Source organism: Lathyrus oleraceus, chromosome 5 (genome assembly GCF_024323335.1).
Source record: "Lathyrus oleraceus cultivar Zhongwan6 chromosome 5, CAAS_Psat_ZW6_1.0, whole genome shotgun sequence".
Classification (NCBI taxonomy): Eukaryota; Viridiplantae; Streptophyta; class Magnoliopsida; order Fabales; family Fabaceae; genus Lathyrus; species Lathyrus oleraceus.
In genome coordinates, this window is record NC_066583.1 from 128,642,448 (window position 1) to 128,660,566 (window position 18,119).

An 18,119-nucleotide genomic window follows, 5' to 3' on the forward strand; every position below is an offset into this window, starting at 1 on the left:
GATGGATGCATCAAATGCGTTGGATGACTGCTAGGTAACACCAGAAGTATCCTTCAGAATTATAGTTTTCTGGCACTCACTAAGAGACACATCATCTTCATCCATAAACATTGTTCAAAATCTTTGTGCTTGTCGTATCACTTTTATACTTTTGATTGTACATCAAGTATAATTGTAATATATTCTCTTAAGCTATTTGTTTAGAGTATAGGAAGTCTCTTGCTAGTTTGCTTGAGTAGTGGAAGTCTCTTGCTAGTTTTCTTGAGAAGTGGAAGCCTTTTGCTTATGTGCTTGAGCAAAAGTCTCTTGCTGAATTGCTTGAGCGAATGTCTCTTTCTAGTGTGATTGAGCAATTGAAGTCTCTTGATAGTTTTCTTAAGCAAAGTGTAATCGGTTTAATTATAGTGAAAATCTTTTGTTGGATAAGGGGACTGGACTACTCTTAGTTTAAGAGAGGAACCATGATAACTCTGTATGTTGCTTTGTTTCTTGCTTCTGAATATTATTCATTCCACTGGTATTAACTCTGAGATCAAACTCTGAACTTGTTTAGATTCTGAAGTTAGTTTTTCAGAAGAGATAAAGAATTAACATACACAATTCAACCCCCCTTATTGTGTATTTTTCTCACATTCATATAGTTTCATAAAATAAAATATTTGTATTTTTTAAAAATCAAATTCAATATAGATGTAGCCCGATAATATAATAGACTGCATACCATAACTAGTGTGTGCCTTGATTACCGAATTTGCAAGTATAAGTCTTTTAGCAAAGAAAAGTATTTTAGATGTTCATTGATTAGTTGTTGATTCACCTTTATTCTTACCCCCGATATCATCATTCCCATGGAATTACAAACATACTTTTTTTTTTATCATAATAACTTAATTTATATAACGAGTCAGTTGTAGGCATAAATCATTATGAGTTATAGGGAAGCATACTTTCTCTCGGACACTAAATACTTTTGATCTAAGTTTATAGTCCCCTTAAAACTCCGATATTTTCTATCAAATTTAACTCATATGCTGCTAAACTACAAAGTAGACTACGTAACATATGTAAAATGTGTATGGAATACCGAAATGACAAGTGTAAGTCTTCTCAAAGAGGAACCGATTTTATATTTCCACCGATTCGCCGATGATCCATCTTATCAATGAAAAAATGGAATTAATTCTTGTTGATTCTCTTTTGAATGGTAGTATATTAAAGTTTCCACGTTCAATCTTACCCTAATGTCATCCCTTATATTGAATAATTGGAATCTCACTTTTATCTTATACACTAAATTCATATAATAAATTGGTTGTAGACTAAATCATTATGCTTTCTATGAATGCATACTTTCTACACCAACACATACACTTTGAACTAAGTTTATAGTCTCGTCAAATAAAATTAATGTATTTCTTTTTATTAAACTCAATATATATATATATATATATATATATATATATATATATATATATATATATATATATATATATATATATATATATATATATATATATATATATATATATATATATATATATATATATATATATATATATATATAATATATATATATATATATATTCAGAACCTTTGGTAAACTACACTACATAACTAGCGTGTGCCTTGATTATCAATTTGGCAAGTGTAAGTATTCTAAAAAAAAATAAAAGTATTTTGAATTTCCACTTATTAATCGTTAATCCACCATATTAATAGTAAATATGAATGATGCTTATTGGTTCTATATTGTGAATGAGTGACATAATATAGTTTAAACATTTATTCTTATCCAAATATTATCCCTCATGTGTTATAATTGTGAGTCACTTGATTCATTTAATAGATGCATATCTTTTCCCAGGATAACTAATGAACTTTTGAACTAATCTTATAGTCTCCACAAATAAAATTCCTCTATATCATATCAAATACCACAAAAATGCTTCTATATAATAGAGTAGGACGTATAACATAGTTGAAGTGTCCTTTGATTACCAATTTGGCAAGTGAAAGTCATTATTGCATCGTATCAATTAAAAGGTCAAAAGAATGCTTGTTGATTTTCTTGTAAATAAATGACATAAAAGAGTTCCAACATTTATTCTTACACAAATATCATGCATCTTACGGCATAATTGACATCTCACTTTTACATTCACAATAAATTTATAGAATAAGTTGGTTGTAATTAGGGGTGACAAACAGACGTACCCTCCTCAATAAGGTCCGCCCCACAAAGTCTACAAAAAAACGGGGTGGAGTGGAGCGAGCATAATTGAGGATGAGTGTCTAAAACCTAGATCCGCCTTGCAAAAAAGTGAGTGTGAGACAGAAAAAGCCCGCAGACATGCACCTTTTAAGTCTAAATATATAAAATTTAATGTTAATGCTCGTGCCCGCAAAAGCTCGCGAATAAAATGGGACGGGACATGACAAACATATTAGAGGGTGAGGACCTAAATTCTTGGCCTACCCCGTACTTTAAACGAACATTATCCAACGGACCGGACCCGTTTTACCACCCCTAATCATAATCCAAATCATTAAGTTTTATGGATATGAATACTTTCTCCCACAACACCGAATACACTTTTGAACTAAGTTCGTAGTTCATTCAAATAATTTTTTTTATATTTTTTATCAAAAATTCAACATACATGCTGCCAAACAACATAATAGATTGCATAACTTAGACTAGGTGTGCATGTATTACAGATTTAGCAAGTGTAAGTGTTCTCACAAAGTAAAATTTTTGAACTTTCTAGTTATAATCGTTGACGCACCATATCAATGACAAATTGGAATGAATGCTTGTTGATTCTCTCAATAAAGTTTTCACATTAATTCTTACCCAAATATAATCTCTCCTATGACATAATTGACATTCCATTTTTTTTATCGTAGACACTTAATTCATAGAGCAAATTAGTTGTAACCCAATTCATTGGTTTTCTAAGGAAGCATCCTTTTTACCGCAACAATAAATAAACTTTAAAACTAAGCTCATAGTCCCCTAAACTAAAATTCATGTATTTTACGAGGGTAGATTGCATAACATGACTATTATGTGTGTGAATTATCAATTTGGCATGTGTACACAAATAAAAGTATATTAGATTTCCATTGATTAGTTGTATATTCATAATATCAATGATAAATTAGATAGAAAGCTTGTTGTTTCTTTCTCATACATGAACAGCAAGGAACCGTAAAAAGAAACATACACAAAATTGGTTCACTACACTCTGACGCCGTCAGTCAAAATTTCACCATCGTTACTCCACCGATCTTCATTTTTCTCTATAATAAACTTCTCGAACCTTCTTCACAGAGTTCCCGAATTTCATTTCAGAGTTTGATCTACGTTTCAGTCTTCTAAATTAGGGTTTCTACTCTCCTACGGTGACAACCAAGCGGCGAAGCTGATGGCGGAACAGCCTCTCCCGTTCCAGGATCATGCAATTCCGGTTGTCGACGACGACGAGGACTACACTGGTGGCGATGATACCATGGATGAATTGGAGGAGGAGACGCATGTCAATTCAGTGAAAGCTTCAGCTAGTGCGAATCACGACGGCGTCGTTTTGCCTATAACCCGTACTGGTGAGCTCACTCTTTCTTTCGAGGGTGAGGTTTACGTCTTTCCCGCTGTCACACCTCAGAAGGTAATTATTGTTCATCACTTCTAATAATAATAATAATTATTTCTATTTTTTTTATGCTAGTTGATGTTCTCAGTTTAGCTTGTTGTTTTGTTAGCATAATTCTTAACAATCACTTTGATTGAACTCAACACATGCATTGTTATCCAATATACCATTAATTTAGTCCTAAACTATCACTTTCTCTTCAATTTGATCCCTATAAAATCTGTTCAAATTGTCCCTGCTATTAAGATGTTAGAGATTAAACTGATTAATTTTCATATAGATTAAATTGACAAATTTCATTTACTTTAGGCCCTACTTATAGTTTAGGGACTAAATCAGAGAGAGATTGTTAGTTTAATGACTATGCCAGTTTGTTTTAGCTTTAAAAAAATGGATTTTTTCTTTGTATTTTTAGAAATGGATTCTACAAAAATGTTTTTCAAAATATTACAAGTTTTTCTAAATTTGTTTTTTATAAATTAAAAGATTGAATTGTTCATTCTATAATATAAATATACATTATTGAAGATCAAAACATAGTCAAAATCACAATTTTTTCAAAAAGTTGTATCTTAAAAATGATTTTTATGAAAAGCTATTTGAAATAGCTTCAAAATTAAGTGATTTTTTGAAATTTTGATATCCAAAAAAAGTTTCGATGAAATGATGAAATACCTAAAATAACATTTTAAGAATAACTATTCAAACCAAATTTTCATTTGAAGTTTTTATGAAAAGTTTCTTTGTAAATTTTTTTTACACTAAAATATGTAACACTATAAAAATCATTTTTAAAACAAAACAAAACAAGCGGGCCCTAAATTGATGGTTTATTTGATTGTTATTTGTGAAGTTGTTGTTAGGACTGTATATCACAATGAATTGGAATGCTTAGAAGCGTCCTGATTACCTCTTTTATTAACATCGAACATAGACAGTCTGAAAAATGGGATTGTTGTTGTAAAGTAAAGGTACCAATGCTGAATAAATAATGATCTACTTGGCACATGAGTTGCTTGTCTATACCGAAACTGATTTTTTCATACTTAAAAGAAAGGATATGTACATGGATAGAAACTATTTACTTGAAAAGTGCTGCGTGGCTGGGTTATTTACGATGTGTTTATTTATTGTTAATCTATGTTTTGAATTCCTATTCCTACAAGATAGCAAACCTCTGATATTGAAAATTAAGTGACATTTTGTAAGTATTAGCAAATCAAGGGAACATTGACGCAACAGTCAAAGTTGTTGTTGTATGACTAGGAATCAGATCTCTTGCAATTGCAAAGTAATGCTGATTACAATATATTTACCATGTGTGAATCCAACTCGTCTTTTGACCTGTCAAGGTAGGGGCTTTATAACACCGGTTTGTCATTGTAAATGTTAAGAGTCCCATATTGGACAATATATGGCCTGAACATGTGTTTATAAATGGGGGTAGTCCTCACTCTTCCAACCGGTTTTGTAGGGTTGAATTATGCCCAACCACGTTTCTTAATATGGTATCAGAGCCTCGTTTAAGATCCTGGGCGTGAGGGGGTGTGTTAAGAGTCCCACATTGGACAATATATGGCCTGAACATGTGTTTATAAATTTATTCACTCTACCAACCGGTTTTGTAGGGTTGAGTTAGGCCTAACCACACTTCTTAATAGTAAATTTATTCAAATTTCTGATCACTAATAGCAGATTGATAGAATGGAAGAAAAAAAACCTATGTAGCATGTGGAACAAAATCATAATGAAGTCCTATATTTAAATTTGACATTTATTTTTGATTTGTCAAAAGGACAATGATTGAAGGATTTTCTATTTAGGAGTGCTTGCTGATAAAATTTTACATTGCAGGTTCAAGCTGTTTTGCTGCTTTTGGGAGGACGTGATACGCAGGTGCCTGCTGATGAACATCCATTTGATCAAAGTTATAGGGTAAAACACATATTGACTTAACAAAAGCATTTTTATAACTTGTATTGTATTTTTATGCTTGCTTTGTGCATTGTATCTTACAATCTCTAGGGCATGAGTGATATTACAAGGCGTCCGAATCTTTCACGAAGAATAGCCTCCTTGGTCAGGTTCCGTGAAAAACGCAAGGAAAGATGTTTTGACAAGAAAATTAGATACACCGTGAGAAAAGAGGTGGCAGAAAGGTAAATGGAAATTTTATATTTTGCCCTATTACCCCGTAAAGGAAATAACTTATTTCTAGATCTACAATCTATACACTAGAAAATATCTTAGCTTTGATAAAATATGGTCACTCTGTTGTCTTAAACACTACCTATGCTCTTCAATAATTGTAATAAATCTCTGAGTTATTTTATAAATAAATTATTTATATGATTTTTATCCTGGCCAAAATGTCTACTCCGTCACTTTTGTGCATACCATGTAAGACTGATTACAAATATTGAGTTTTGATTTACATCCTACTTGAGAATATATTTTTAATAGAGCTTACAAAAGGAAGTTTGTTGGAGCACACAATTTGTTTAATCCATAAAAAGATCAAGAAAATGAATACCTGTTCATTATGAACTCTAGAATTATGCTCCATAAACTCTAGAATTATGTTCCAGTGGTAAGTGGTTAAGCTCTACCAATAAAAAGGTTTTCAAGATTAACTGGACAAACATATTACTCTCTCAAATGGAGAAACTGTTATTAAACAATTGCCATGTCTTGTCACCGTAAAAGTTTACGTCTGTTACGTTGCTTAGAATTATAGAAATATTTCAATACAGAATACTTGAACCCGAAAGACTTTTATGTACCCAATCAAGTTTTACCTCACTAGGGCATAGATTAATCAACTTGATTAGTCTATATAAAATACCAAATTTAAAGCAAACTGAATTTTCTTTGCACTTGACCAAGCAGTCTTACAAAAAGGATAATATTTTATTATTTATGAACATTTAAACCCTAAACCTTTTCACGGAGAAAGTATAGTTGAGATCTTATTATTTATGAACTATAATGTATGCTGTAACTGAACTTGATTGTCATATAGAGAGTTATGAATAGAAAAGGTTTCATGTTGGGTCTGAATAAATTTTGTTTTTATATTGAATTATCACATTCACACTATGAAATGTTATACCTGACTTAATATTGGGTAGATGCAGAGCAATTAGGAGATTTCTTAACGACTAAAATGAGGAGGGAGAGACATAACTATTCATTGTTGTTGATAGTAGCTTATTGCATTTTGACGTTTTGACGTTCAATAATATTACTCCCTCCTTTTTAGGTTTTGTTTGATTTTAAATTGTTTTTCAAGTTTATGTGTTCATTTCAACTTATAACTTTGGTTATGTTTTGGTTCTCTTTTATTTCTTGCTAGGATGCATCGAGAGAAGGGACAGTTTGCATCTGTGAAGCCAAGCCCTGGTTCCTCTAATTGGTATTCTGCACAGGGTGCCGGTCAAGATGGCACTCCTAATCCTGAAACTCTGTGAGCTTTAAACATAATGGTTCTTTTGTGGGTGTGAGGGAGAGAAAGATTTGTGAATACACATAGTTTTATTCAAATCCTTCTGTTCTTGTCTTATAGGCGTAGATGTAAACATTGCGGAGTCAATGAAAATAATACTCCTGCAATGCGCCGCGGACCAGATGGACCGAGAACTTTATGTAATGCGTGCGGGCTCATGTGGGCCAACAAGGTTAGTCATTTTATAACAAGTATGGTTGTGATAAAATGCTTGTCTCAACTTTTGTACTGTTTGAAGTACAAACAACAACACAATTCTTTACCAGTAGCTGGAGTTGGCTGCATATGGTCTGATGATGCTTTTGTGTTAATCCAAAAAAAACAAGGTCTTTCAGATTTGTCATTTATATTGAAGTAAAATAATTAATATATGATGCACAATACTTTTTTCTTCTATATATTTTGGATTTCTTTCTTTATCTTCTGCTACTGTTCTATCAAATTCTATAAAATCATTACATTCATTATCTTTCATGGTGCCATGTAATTGTTTACGGTCAAGAGTTAAGAGTTGCACATCGTACAATATATGGCCTTATTGAACATATGCTTATAAGTGGAGACAATTCTCACTTTATAAGTTGATTATGTAAGGATGAGTTATGCTCAACCCGAATTCTAAGATGTGATATTGGAACCAAGATCCATTGGACCATCTGCCATTAGGCCAACATATGCTTATAAGTTGGTACAATCCTCACTTTACAAGCCGGTTTTGTAAGGGTGAGTTAGGCCTGTTGACAATGTTGTCAAATTGCGGTCATGGCGCTGGTGGATTGCGGTTGCTGAAATTCAACATAGCGCCATGGAAAAACTGTGACTTCAAGGATTTTGCATTGCAACTGCAACATATTTAAAGTTCATGGCGATATGGCGGATATTGAATTTTTATTTATTTAAAAAATCTGCAAATCCCTGTCTTGGTATTTTTTACCCGACCCATAAACTAGCCAAAAAGAATTAAAACTTTGATTAAATACTAATAACCCTCATCAAATACAAATATCTCTGATTAAATATTTATAAAATCAAAACACGCCGCAACCTTTTCCATTCTCCACCGGTTCTTTTCTTCTTCTCCCTGTGTCAGTCTTCTCGTCCTCACTCAACTTTTATTAGGGTACTCTTAATTCCATCAAAGCAAATTTTTACAGCAGTTTGGAATGTCTTGTTGGGAATCAGATCATTCTATCTTTCTTAAATGCTCATCATCAAATTAATATATCTATATTGTGGTTCATATTGATGACATCATGATTACAAATGATGATAAGGGAGGTATGAAAGCATTAAAACATCTATTTCAAAACTTTCAGACCAAGGACTTGGGTCCTCTACGTTACTTTATAGGGATTAAGGTGACTCAATTGAAGTCAGGTATTGCTATCACTCTTAGGAAGTATGCTCTTGAGATTTTGGAGGAGACATGTCTTATAGTAAACTAGTCTACACTACTATAGATCCTAATGTAAAACTCCTTCCTGACAAGGAGGAGCCATATTTTGATCCTGCTAGACACCGAAGCCTAGTGAGAATTAATTTATCTCACCTAACCATACCTGACATATCTTTTCCAGTTAGCGATGTATGTCAGTTTCTTAACTCTCCTTATGTCAATCACTGAAATGCTGTTGTTATAAGTCTTAAGTACATCAAAAGAGCACCTGGAAAAAGACTTGTTTTCATTGATAGGGCCCGCACTAGTATTGTTTGGTATTCAAATTTCGATTAAGCAGGAGATGCGAGTGATAGGGGAGCTGCTTTTTGTTATTGCATTTTGTGGGTGGAAATTTGATTCATGGAAGAGCAGAAACCAAAGTGTTGTTGCCCGATCAAGTACAGAAGTTGAGTATCGAGCTATATGGCTCATGCTACATGCGAACTTGTTTGGTTGAGACATTTTCCACAAGAATTACAGTTTTGTGAGGTTGGTCAAATGGAACTCGTGTGTGATAATCAATCAACTTTACGCGTTCTCTTCCAATCCATTTTTTACGGAGAACAAAGTATATGGAATTCGATTGCCATTTTATTAGTTAAAATACTCTCCGGAGTTATCAGAATCTCCCCTGTGAATTCTAGGATCATCTGGCCAATATTTTTACTAAATCTCTTCGAAGCCCTCAGATAACTTACCCTGAAGAGCAGTGTTAAAATATTGATATTTATTATAATTGATTTGATAGTATCTTTGGGAATTATGATAGGATTGCATTCCTATTTAGATTATATCTGTCTTGTATATATAGTTGTTTTTAACCTTTTCAACAGCACAAGAAATATTCTTATTCAATAAGGCCCAACCCAAATTCTAAAATTTTCTGTTGGGACAAATGGTCCCACTGGTATGGGAGCTTCCTGGAGCTTTATAGTTCAGGCCCTTGCATCTTAGCAGTGGCAAATTAGATGTTGTATTCAGACTAGATGTTATGTTGGTCGCATTATATATGCTTCCTTTTTACTTTGCAAATATATTCCTCGTTTCTAAGCATGTTTCTTAACTCTGACAGGGGACACTCAGAGATCTCAGTAAGGGTGGAAGAAGTCTTTCTGTTGAGCAAAGTGGTCTGGTGTGTAAATTGGAGCATTTACTGTTTTATTGAGATTTATTTCCTGTTTGTAAGCTGATTGCACATGCTAAATAGGATAAGCTATGCAAGCATTTTAGTAATCAGTTTGAAATCTAATGGTTTTGGTGATGGATTCATTATAAACTGTTGGGTTTGCTGTAGCTTACTCGTGTGCTTTTGGATAGAAAAGGAAGCATAATATTATTATATTGGTGATGGGAAAATAAAATTTAATAGAGAATAGAGATAAGGGAGGAGAATACAAGTTGGAAGGGGATATGATAAGTATCTTAGATTCTTAGTTGCAAGTCAAGTTATTGACGTGCTAACCAACTGCAATTCAATCACTCTCATTTAATACCGCAATTCTCGCACGTATTTACAATTTTAACTCATATTTTCAAATAATATGTTTGTAACCACATTAAATGCCTTTTATCAACATTTTCAATTAAACTTTCGTGAAAATGGAACAAATAAACAAATTGCATGTTTATGCTTTTGATTATTACGAAGAGAAGGAAACACTTCAGATTAACATCAAAATAAATTTCTTGTAGTTCTTTATGGAAGATTTTATTATTAATCATTCTAACTAAGTATAGTATAAGACTTGGGTTTAAATTATTTCTAATTTTAATTCATTTTTGAACAGCCTTACCTGAAAGTCTTTGGGGCTCTAATTGTTAGATCAGTTTAATTATATCACAGTACTTAAACACCCTATCAACTTGAATGAAATTTGTAGGATCGTCCTATTGATGTCAAGCCTACTAATCTTGAAGGGGAATTGTCTGTCATCAGAAATGAACAAGTAAAACTCTTTCACATATTGCAAATTCATTCACAGATCTACAATTTTAGTTCTATTTGCATAAAACTTTTATGGCCTCTTCAGGGTATTTCTGAAGATCATCCTTCCAAGGCCATTGGTGCTGAAGGTTTGAATAATAACGCATTTAATCCAAGTGATGAGGTAGTTTTAATTTTTTCTTTTCTCTCTCTTTCTTTCTTTATTCTCTTGATTCAATTTTGGGTGTTCTGGCACCTTTTATTGGGTATTGACAAAACCAAAACTTCTATGAATTGTTTATAATACTTGCCAAATGGGTATTTGTTTAGGAATTACCTGTATCTGCAGAGCACTTAGCAAGCACACTGCCATCGGTGATTGATCATTCTTCGGAAAATGATGATGAGCAGGTATTCCTATCAAGTAGCTTGTTTTATAACATTATCTACATGGCTCGTATTCACAACTCACGCAACTATACTGGTGCTCCATCCGTGTTCAAGTAGCCACAGTTGAACTTATCCAATGAAACTTGAAATTGAGCTTCTGGTATATTTGTAAATGCTGGAGTTGTGCAGATAATTTTCTATAAGATGCATTTGAGTTGTTTCTTACATGAGACTCATTTGACCTACAGGAACCCCTTGTCGAGCTTTCTAATCCTTCAGATACAGGAATGTCTAATCCTTCAGATACAGATATTGACATTCCTGGAAACTTTGATTAGAAGTACTAAGTAATTCATTATGTGGGTGTTTTAGACAATGGTCAATTTGTAGAATATTCTTCATGTAGATATGGGATGCAGCTCTAGAAGCAGTGATATCAGACAATTTGGACAGTTGGGTTATGTTAGTCTTACTGTATGTAACAGCGAAATGAAGTGGTAATCCTACCAAAGGTGGAGAAGCTCTGCTCTTCCAGCCTGACATTAATTATTCTGCAATGTTGATGCTGGTAGAAGTGTCAAATATTGTTTGTGTAAAAATTATTTGACTATCTGTAAATAAGATGATGTCTGATTGGCTGACTTCGACGATTGAGATCAAAGCTTTACTACATGAAATTTAGAGATAAAACTTTGGTGATATGTTATGCCATCCAAACGATGGATCTCTAGTGTGCTAGTGCCCACAATTGCTGAAGCTTCCAAACTTGTGCTGCTGAAGAGAAGAACATTCAGATGCTTCTTACAAATAGACATGTTTCAAACTGTTGTAAAATGTACATGTACATATAAATAAAGACTAGCTTGTTTTCTTTTCTTCCTTTATCTGTTTTATCCATACAAGTTATCTTTGTCATTTCGTTACCTCAAAAAGATAACATGTCACATGCTACGTTTTGTTTTGGTGAAAGGAAGGGGCTAGAGCTGTAAAAAAAAAGCCTAACATGAAAAGTCCAATTAATTAACCTCTTAACTCCTTATTTTTAGCCCTCTATTGAATATGTATTTTATTAGTCTCTTATTTTGTCCCCTAATATTAGTTTTTAGAAGCATAATTTTTTTTGAAAATTTGTTTTCAACGAAAGATTTTATTTAATTTTTTTTTTCAAAATCTATATTTTTTTCAAAATAAAAAATCATTTTTTGAAAACAATCCATAAATATATTTTAATAAGAGATATTGTTGAAGTTTTATTTCAATGAGGTAAAATGTGTCTTTTATATTAGTGATGGAATCCTTGGAGAGAAAAGGTGAGTATGAATAACAGTAACTAATCGGTGTTATGTGTGAGAGGTGATTCAATATATGATAAACTATTAAGCTGAGTTTAAAGAGAATGCACACAAGAGTTATTTTGGTTCACTATTGTGGTTAGTACAATCCTCTCAATTACTTGAGATTTTTTTTTACTATTTCTTTTGAATACGTATCTTGCAACTATGTACTTTTTTAGTCTAACAAGGCTTACAATACAGAATGGTAAAGTTCTCAGTAAGCTTATAAATTGTACACCGATTTTTTGTTATCACTTAAGATATACACTATAAATGAATTATTTAGTATCAAGGATAATCTATGAATTCACCATATAACAGTACAGATTTAATACGGTGAGAAGGTGGTTTTGTTTTCTATTGAATATGAACGAATGTTTCTTGCTTTGATGCTTTAAATTTCTTTATGCTTCTATTTGTTCTCGTATTCAACCATGCATTTTACAAGTGTGAGTCTTCCTTTATATACTATGATGATATGACATAAGAAAACTTTTGCAAGATTTGCTTGAAAGAAGGAACTTTACAAGAAGCCATAGTTACTAAAAGCCATTTGAATAAAGTGGCTCCTCGGATCTCATGATGAGTTTACTTTTATGCCTTGGTATTCATTATTTGAGAAACAATTAACATTGTTTCTTTGTACTTTGTGACATAGAGTCCAATGTGTCTTATCCTATCAATATTAAGATATTTGTTTATGATACTTGGTGCTCAAGACCGTTTATATGTACTCGCAGTGCTTGTGAATTCTGGGATGTTTGTATCCTCGAAAACAAAATTTTCTTTAGAGAGTTTACATGCTTTTTTATTAAAATTCTTGAATAATCCTATTTTAATATGATATACTTCAACATACAACATAAACATTAGATAAATTTAAGAATATATTAGCTTTAAAACAAAGTAGAGTGTGTTTTAATAATAAGGTCCTATAGGACGTCATGCGAATGTTCGACAATGTGAAAGGAAATTAGGCCAAAAATATCCCTCTTTTTCTATATGCATATTCTTGCGTTAACAACAAAAGTATGTTTTATGATTATCATATTTATACTGACGGATATAAAGACAATTTAATACTGTTTTATTATTCTAAGTAGGAAAACGATTTTGTGGTTGTTGTGATGTGGAAACTAAATGACAAAAAATAAAGTTGGAGATTTCAGTATTAATAGTAAGAATGCTTGTTAGGGGTATATTTCATTAATACATATCTATCATGCACATTCATATGTCATGCACATTTAGATGTCAGTGTATAATACTACTAGTTGTTACCCTCATTCGTATCTCCTTTCGATCTCCACGTCATGAGATTAATGTGTTATCCAATAGCCGATATAAACAATTAACAACCATTGAGCATTAAGTCCCAATGGTTGCAAAGTAGCGAGACTCCACATCGATCCTACTAGAATACGCGGGGATATTGAGCTTAAACTTATGTCTATCTAGGCTTAGTACTCAATATATGATTATCTTGGATCTACAAATGAGAAACATCTTTTGATGTCAAGTCACACCATAAAACATATTTAAGTTTGCCAAGCTAAAACATGCATTCAAAATAAAGAGTCATAGTATGAATATAATTTTATTATATCCTATGAGGGGATAGTCCATGGAAAAGAGGGAAGTTACCTTTAAAAGTCAGGGGCTTCCCAAAGAGGTCATATGGTCGCCCAAAACGGACTGGGAACCCGCCTGGTGCGGACCCACTGTCCACTGACCTAGTAAACATGGGTGATAACATGGAATCACAATGACTAATTTACAAAGGGTTAGTCAAAAGGATAAACCACTCTCCCCACAATCCAAAGAGACAAAGTCCTCCCATGACCACATTCCTTGGTCACGAAGCTAGGGTAAACCATTATCTGGGTCTCTAGCATAGACCCAAGAGACCTATAAAAATAACTCATTCTTAGACTGAGGGATAAATAATACCTTATACACGCATACCTAATCATCACACTAATATACAAAGTCTCTCACCTCACGTGATCAGATCCTCTAAAAACCAATGTAACATCACCCTACATGGCTTCTCGTTGTCATGGGAAAGACCTAACCACCCCATATTGTTAACAACCTACTAAGGCATCTGAGTATCACCTACCCTTGTAGGGATACCATGCACGCTTGTAGTTTTTGACCAATACAGTTGCACCGACCATGAGGTCCGCTAAAATTTATCTACGCCTTAAGATCAATCTGAGTGACGCCGCTCCTGGTGGTGACTGCAACAACAATAACAAAGGAATGTATGTGAATTTTGCACTGGGTTGTTACATATGGACTTTTTTAGGTAACCGTTTTAGTCCTCTTAATTTGTTTAAAACTTTAGCGTTGAAACACACACACGCACACACGCACACACACATACAATATATATATATATATATATATATATATATATATATATATATATATATATATATATATATATTATATATATATATATATATATATATATATATGAAAACAATAAGAAATTGTTTTCCTAACCATAAAGCGTAACAATCAATATTTGGATACAATGATATGTCATGTTACGCAAAATTAGACATAGTCTCTCTATTCTTATTTTGTTGTGTTCTTCTTTCACGATTATCACGTGCACACTGAATGCCACGATGGTTCGTACTGTTTTTGTTTTTTTTCCTACAACAATGATCATTCAAATCAAAAGGAAGACCTTAAACTCTAACTGCATAGGATTTATTTTAGGGGTATTATGGAGAAATGGTCAATTATGTTATTGGCAGAATTGCATTAACATCCTATAAGCATGATGCACCTTTAGGATTTAAGAATTTCAAGCGATCCATAGTCTTAATCACCCTTGTTGTAAACTACATGGAAAAAATAAAGTTTCCTATTAAGTCAACATTCTTAAAACCAAAAGTTCGCATCATCCACTACCTTCTAACAAGAATCCTTCTCCCAAGGAGCTTCAACCTCAACTATGTCACCAGAGATGATGTCGTCTTTCTTTGGATCCTAACCAAAATTATCCTAACAAATTTGGTGGAAGGAATGTTTCTCCATATGATTCACTTTAAAGAAGACCAACCAATATGCCATCCATATGGAGAAACGATCCCTAAACTCCTAGGGAACTTCAACATTGATACCATGGGATAAACAATGGACTCATCCAACAACAAGACTGACTACATCTCCCTCATAAATATGAAGGTTATCATCAAATATGGAGAATTAAGGGACAAATCAATGGTTGAAGAAGAGGTCCTAGAAGAATCAAAAGACACATCAATCAATCAAGTCATGAAGATATGTAAGAATCTATCCAAAGACATGTCAGAAATCAAGAAAATCATGTCAAGAAATGATGTTTCTTATGGCAATAAATAGTGTATCTTATATGTCTTAACTTTTTAAGTTTGCTTCATTTTTTGTTTTTCACATTATTTCAAATTATGCAATTTTCTACTTTCTATACTTTTAATTTTAGTAATATATGAGTTAAGTGTGACGTTTCTCCTTTCAAAAATATGTTTGTGAACATATGTTTGCATATTTAAATTCTCTCAATGCATCTTTTATCAGCCTTTTTTATTTTGACAAAGGAGGGAGAAGTATACTCTCAGTGGGAGAAGAGTATACTCTCTACTTAATTAAGGGGGAGTTACTCCAAATATATATTTTCTTGTATTTTTTGACTTTGGTTTTTGTCAAACTATTGTTCTTTATTTTCATGCACTAGTGCTACTTAAGTTTTTTCTTTGAAACTTTTCCTTTTATTTTCTCCCCAACTTTTGTTTTTACCATACCCTTGATTTTTTCTTACTTTTCTATCCTTAAATAAGATGTTTAACATTGTTTTTATTTTAAAATTTGGATAAGGGTTGTAACTTTGAAAGAACAAAATAATATTTTATGGTACAACCAAAGGGGTTTGTCAAAGGATTGTCACCCTCACAAGGTAGGATTTTTAGGCCAAATAGTTTTTTCATTCAATATAAACAATGCCTTGACCATATCCATGACTATCTAGTACTCCATTCGTTCCTTTTTAAATTTTTATTTTTTTGACTTTTTACACATACCAATAAAGCTAATCATTATTGTTACTTTTCAAACAATAATTCTCCTTTTACCTATAATACCCTTTATCATTTATTACATTCATTTTACTTTTTCTCTCTCTGTAATAATTACCTGAGGGTAATTTTGACAAAAATGCAGTTAATACTACCTTGAACATTGCAAGTGACAATTAAAAAAGAACAATATTTTTTAAAGAAAGTGACACTTAAAAAGGGACAAATGGACTAATTAGAAAGATTGTTGCAAAGTCTACATAGTTATTATGCATATCTACTCTCAGTATTTAGGTAAAACATGAGGTTTCATATTTCTCACTTAGGCAGGATTTACGATTCATGACTTATGTCAACATGTTTTCTCTAGACAATAGAAAAATAAAACTTTGAGTGAAGCAAAAAATTCATAATCATGCTATTTTCCCTAGATAGTTAGGTATTAATTATGACTGAAGCATTTCAAGAGAATAAAACTTTTTTTCATACCATTTGATCTCTGGCCTTTTGTAGTCAACCTATTGTTTGTTGTTCCATGCATTTTTGACAATTTTAGATCATTATTTGAATCGTCTGCAGTCAAACTTCCACAGGTAGTACTTTTTTCAAAAAAGTTCAAAAATTGTGACACTTAATCATGAAAATAATTTAAAACAAACATGTATACGTTTAGTTTGGATCATCTTTATATTCCATCCCTTGCAAAAAACATTTGCATGTCCTCAAGAAACAAAATAAATGAGTGTTACAAAGATGTCCTTGAATAGCCTCAAACTTAGATCGCCCGTGTGACTAAGCTGCGGTAGGCGCACTGGGTGACGCTTAGCCCGCCTTTGCTTCAATATGCGTTAGGCTCACTATGTGGCACACTTAGCTCACCCTCTATGACAACATCATAATATATTTTATGTGTCATTTTCTTTGTTTCGTGCACATCTAATCAGGAAGTAGGTTAATAAGACTTATCACAATATTCAAAATATTTTAGGAACTTTGGGTGTGCTCGTGTACTTAGTACAAAATGGCCAACACACCCAATTCCATTGTGCATGGCTAATGTAAATAATTCTACTACATATTCAAAACAAACAAAAATTATTTAGTAAGCAAATAAAATTAAACTAATAAAGAAATAAAAACTTCGCAATGATGTTGCTTTTCTCGTGTAGGTCAATCTTCCTCACTAGCAGTTTCTTCATCTTCCCCTTATATGCCTTCCTCATATTCGTCATCATTAGATTCTGCACATGCTTGGTATCCGACTCCGTTTTCACCAGTGTCATAATTTCCCCATTCATAATAGAATGCCATATTCGTAGACCATTGTAAATTATCGTTGAACTCCTCTGGAGTGGGTACTAGCTCAAATGGAGCATGCGGGTCCTATATTTTCAATTGTAACCTATGCATAAAAGTCTCAGTGGTATGCCTCAGAGACATCCCACCCATTGGAAAAATAAACTATCATAGTAGGATCTATGCTATCAAAGCTTACTACCTCTGATAGCAGTTGTGTTAGTGCAACAAGAGATAATGGTTGTGGTGGTGTTGGTTCCCCTTTTTCTCTGTGTCCAGTATAGTATCTAGTGATAAAAGCCTCGCCGAGCTTAGACATTGACTGATTTGGTGATGATTAGGAATTTCCATCCCATAATGCTTTCACAAGCCTATTATCATACCTAGGAGACTAAGTGATTTTTTCTTTGATGAGTCCATAATATCCCACTATTTTTTCATACTACTTATGTTATATCCACTTGTTTTCCTTCAACTATATACTAGATTAAATATGCGGTCTTTAGGGG

The 18,119-nt window shown here is 32.8% G+C and overlaps 1 protein-coding gene across 3 annotated transcripts; it reads left to right on the forward strand.

Moving 5' to 3' along the window:
* The first annotated feature begins 3,042 nt into the window (after nt 1-3,042).
* Nucleotides 3,043-11,794, forward strand: LOC127088283 (GATA transcription factor 24). Of its 3 annotated transcripts, none has more exons than XM_051029210.1 (10): nt 3,043-3,668; nt 5,508-5,549; nt 5,679-5,812; nt 7,009-7,119; nt 7,219-7,330; nt 9,669-9,728; nt 10,477-10,542; nt 10,627-10,704; nt 10,851-10,931; nt 11,159-11,794. In XM_051029210.1, exons 1-10 carry the CDS (start codon nt 3,429-3,431, stop codon nt 11,246-11,248), a joined length of 1,014 nt encoding a protein of 337 aa, XP_050885167.1. In that variant the 5' UTR covers nt 3,043-3,428; the 3' UTR covers nt 11,249-11,794. The 3 variants fall into 3 exon arrangements, with proteins under 3 accessions (XP_050885167.1, XP_050885165.1, XP_050885166.1); XM_051029209.1 differs by having other exon boundaries at nt 3,057-3,668; nt 5,508-5,588; XM_051029208.1 differs by having other exon boundaries at nt 3,045-3,668; nt 5,508-5,588; nt 10,477-10,704.
* The last annotated feature ends 6,325 nt before the right edge of the window (nt 11,795-18,119 follow it).

Coding starts and splice junctions, on each gene's coding strand:
- LOC127088283 (XM_051029208.1), top strand. CDS start 3,429: ATGGCGGAACAGCCTCTCCCGTTCCAGGATCATGCAATTCCGGTTGTC. Junction 5,813..7,008: donor AGAAAAGAGGTGGCAGAAAG/GTAAATGGAAAT, acceptor ATTTCTTGCTAG/GATGCATCGAGAGAAGGGAC. Junction 9,729..10,476: donor CTGTTGAGCAAAGTGGTCTG/GTGTGTAAATTG, acceptor TGAAATTTGTAG/GATCGTCCTATTGATGTCAA.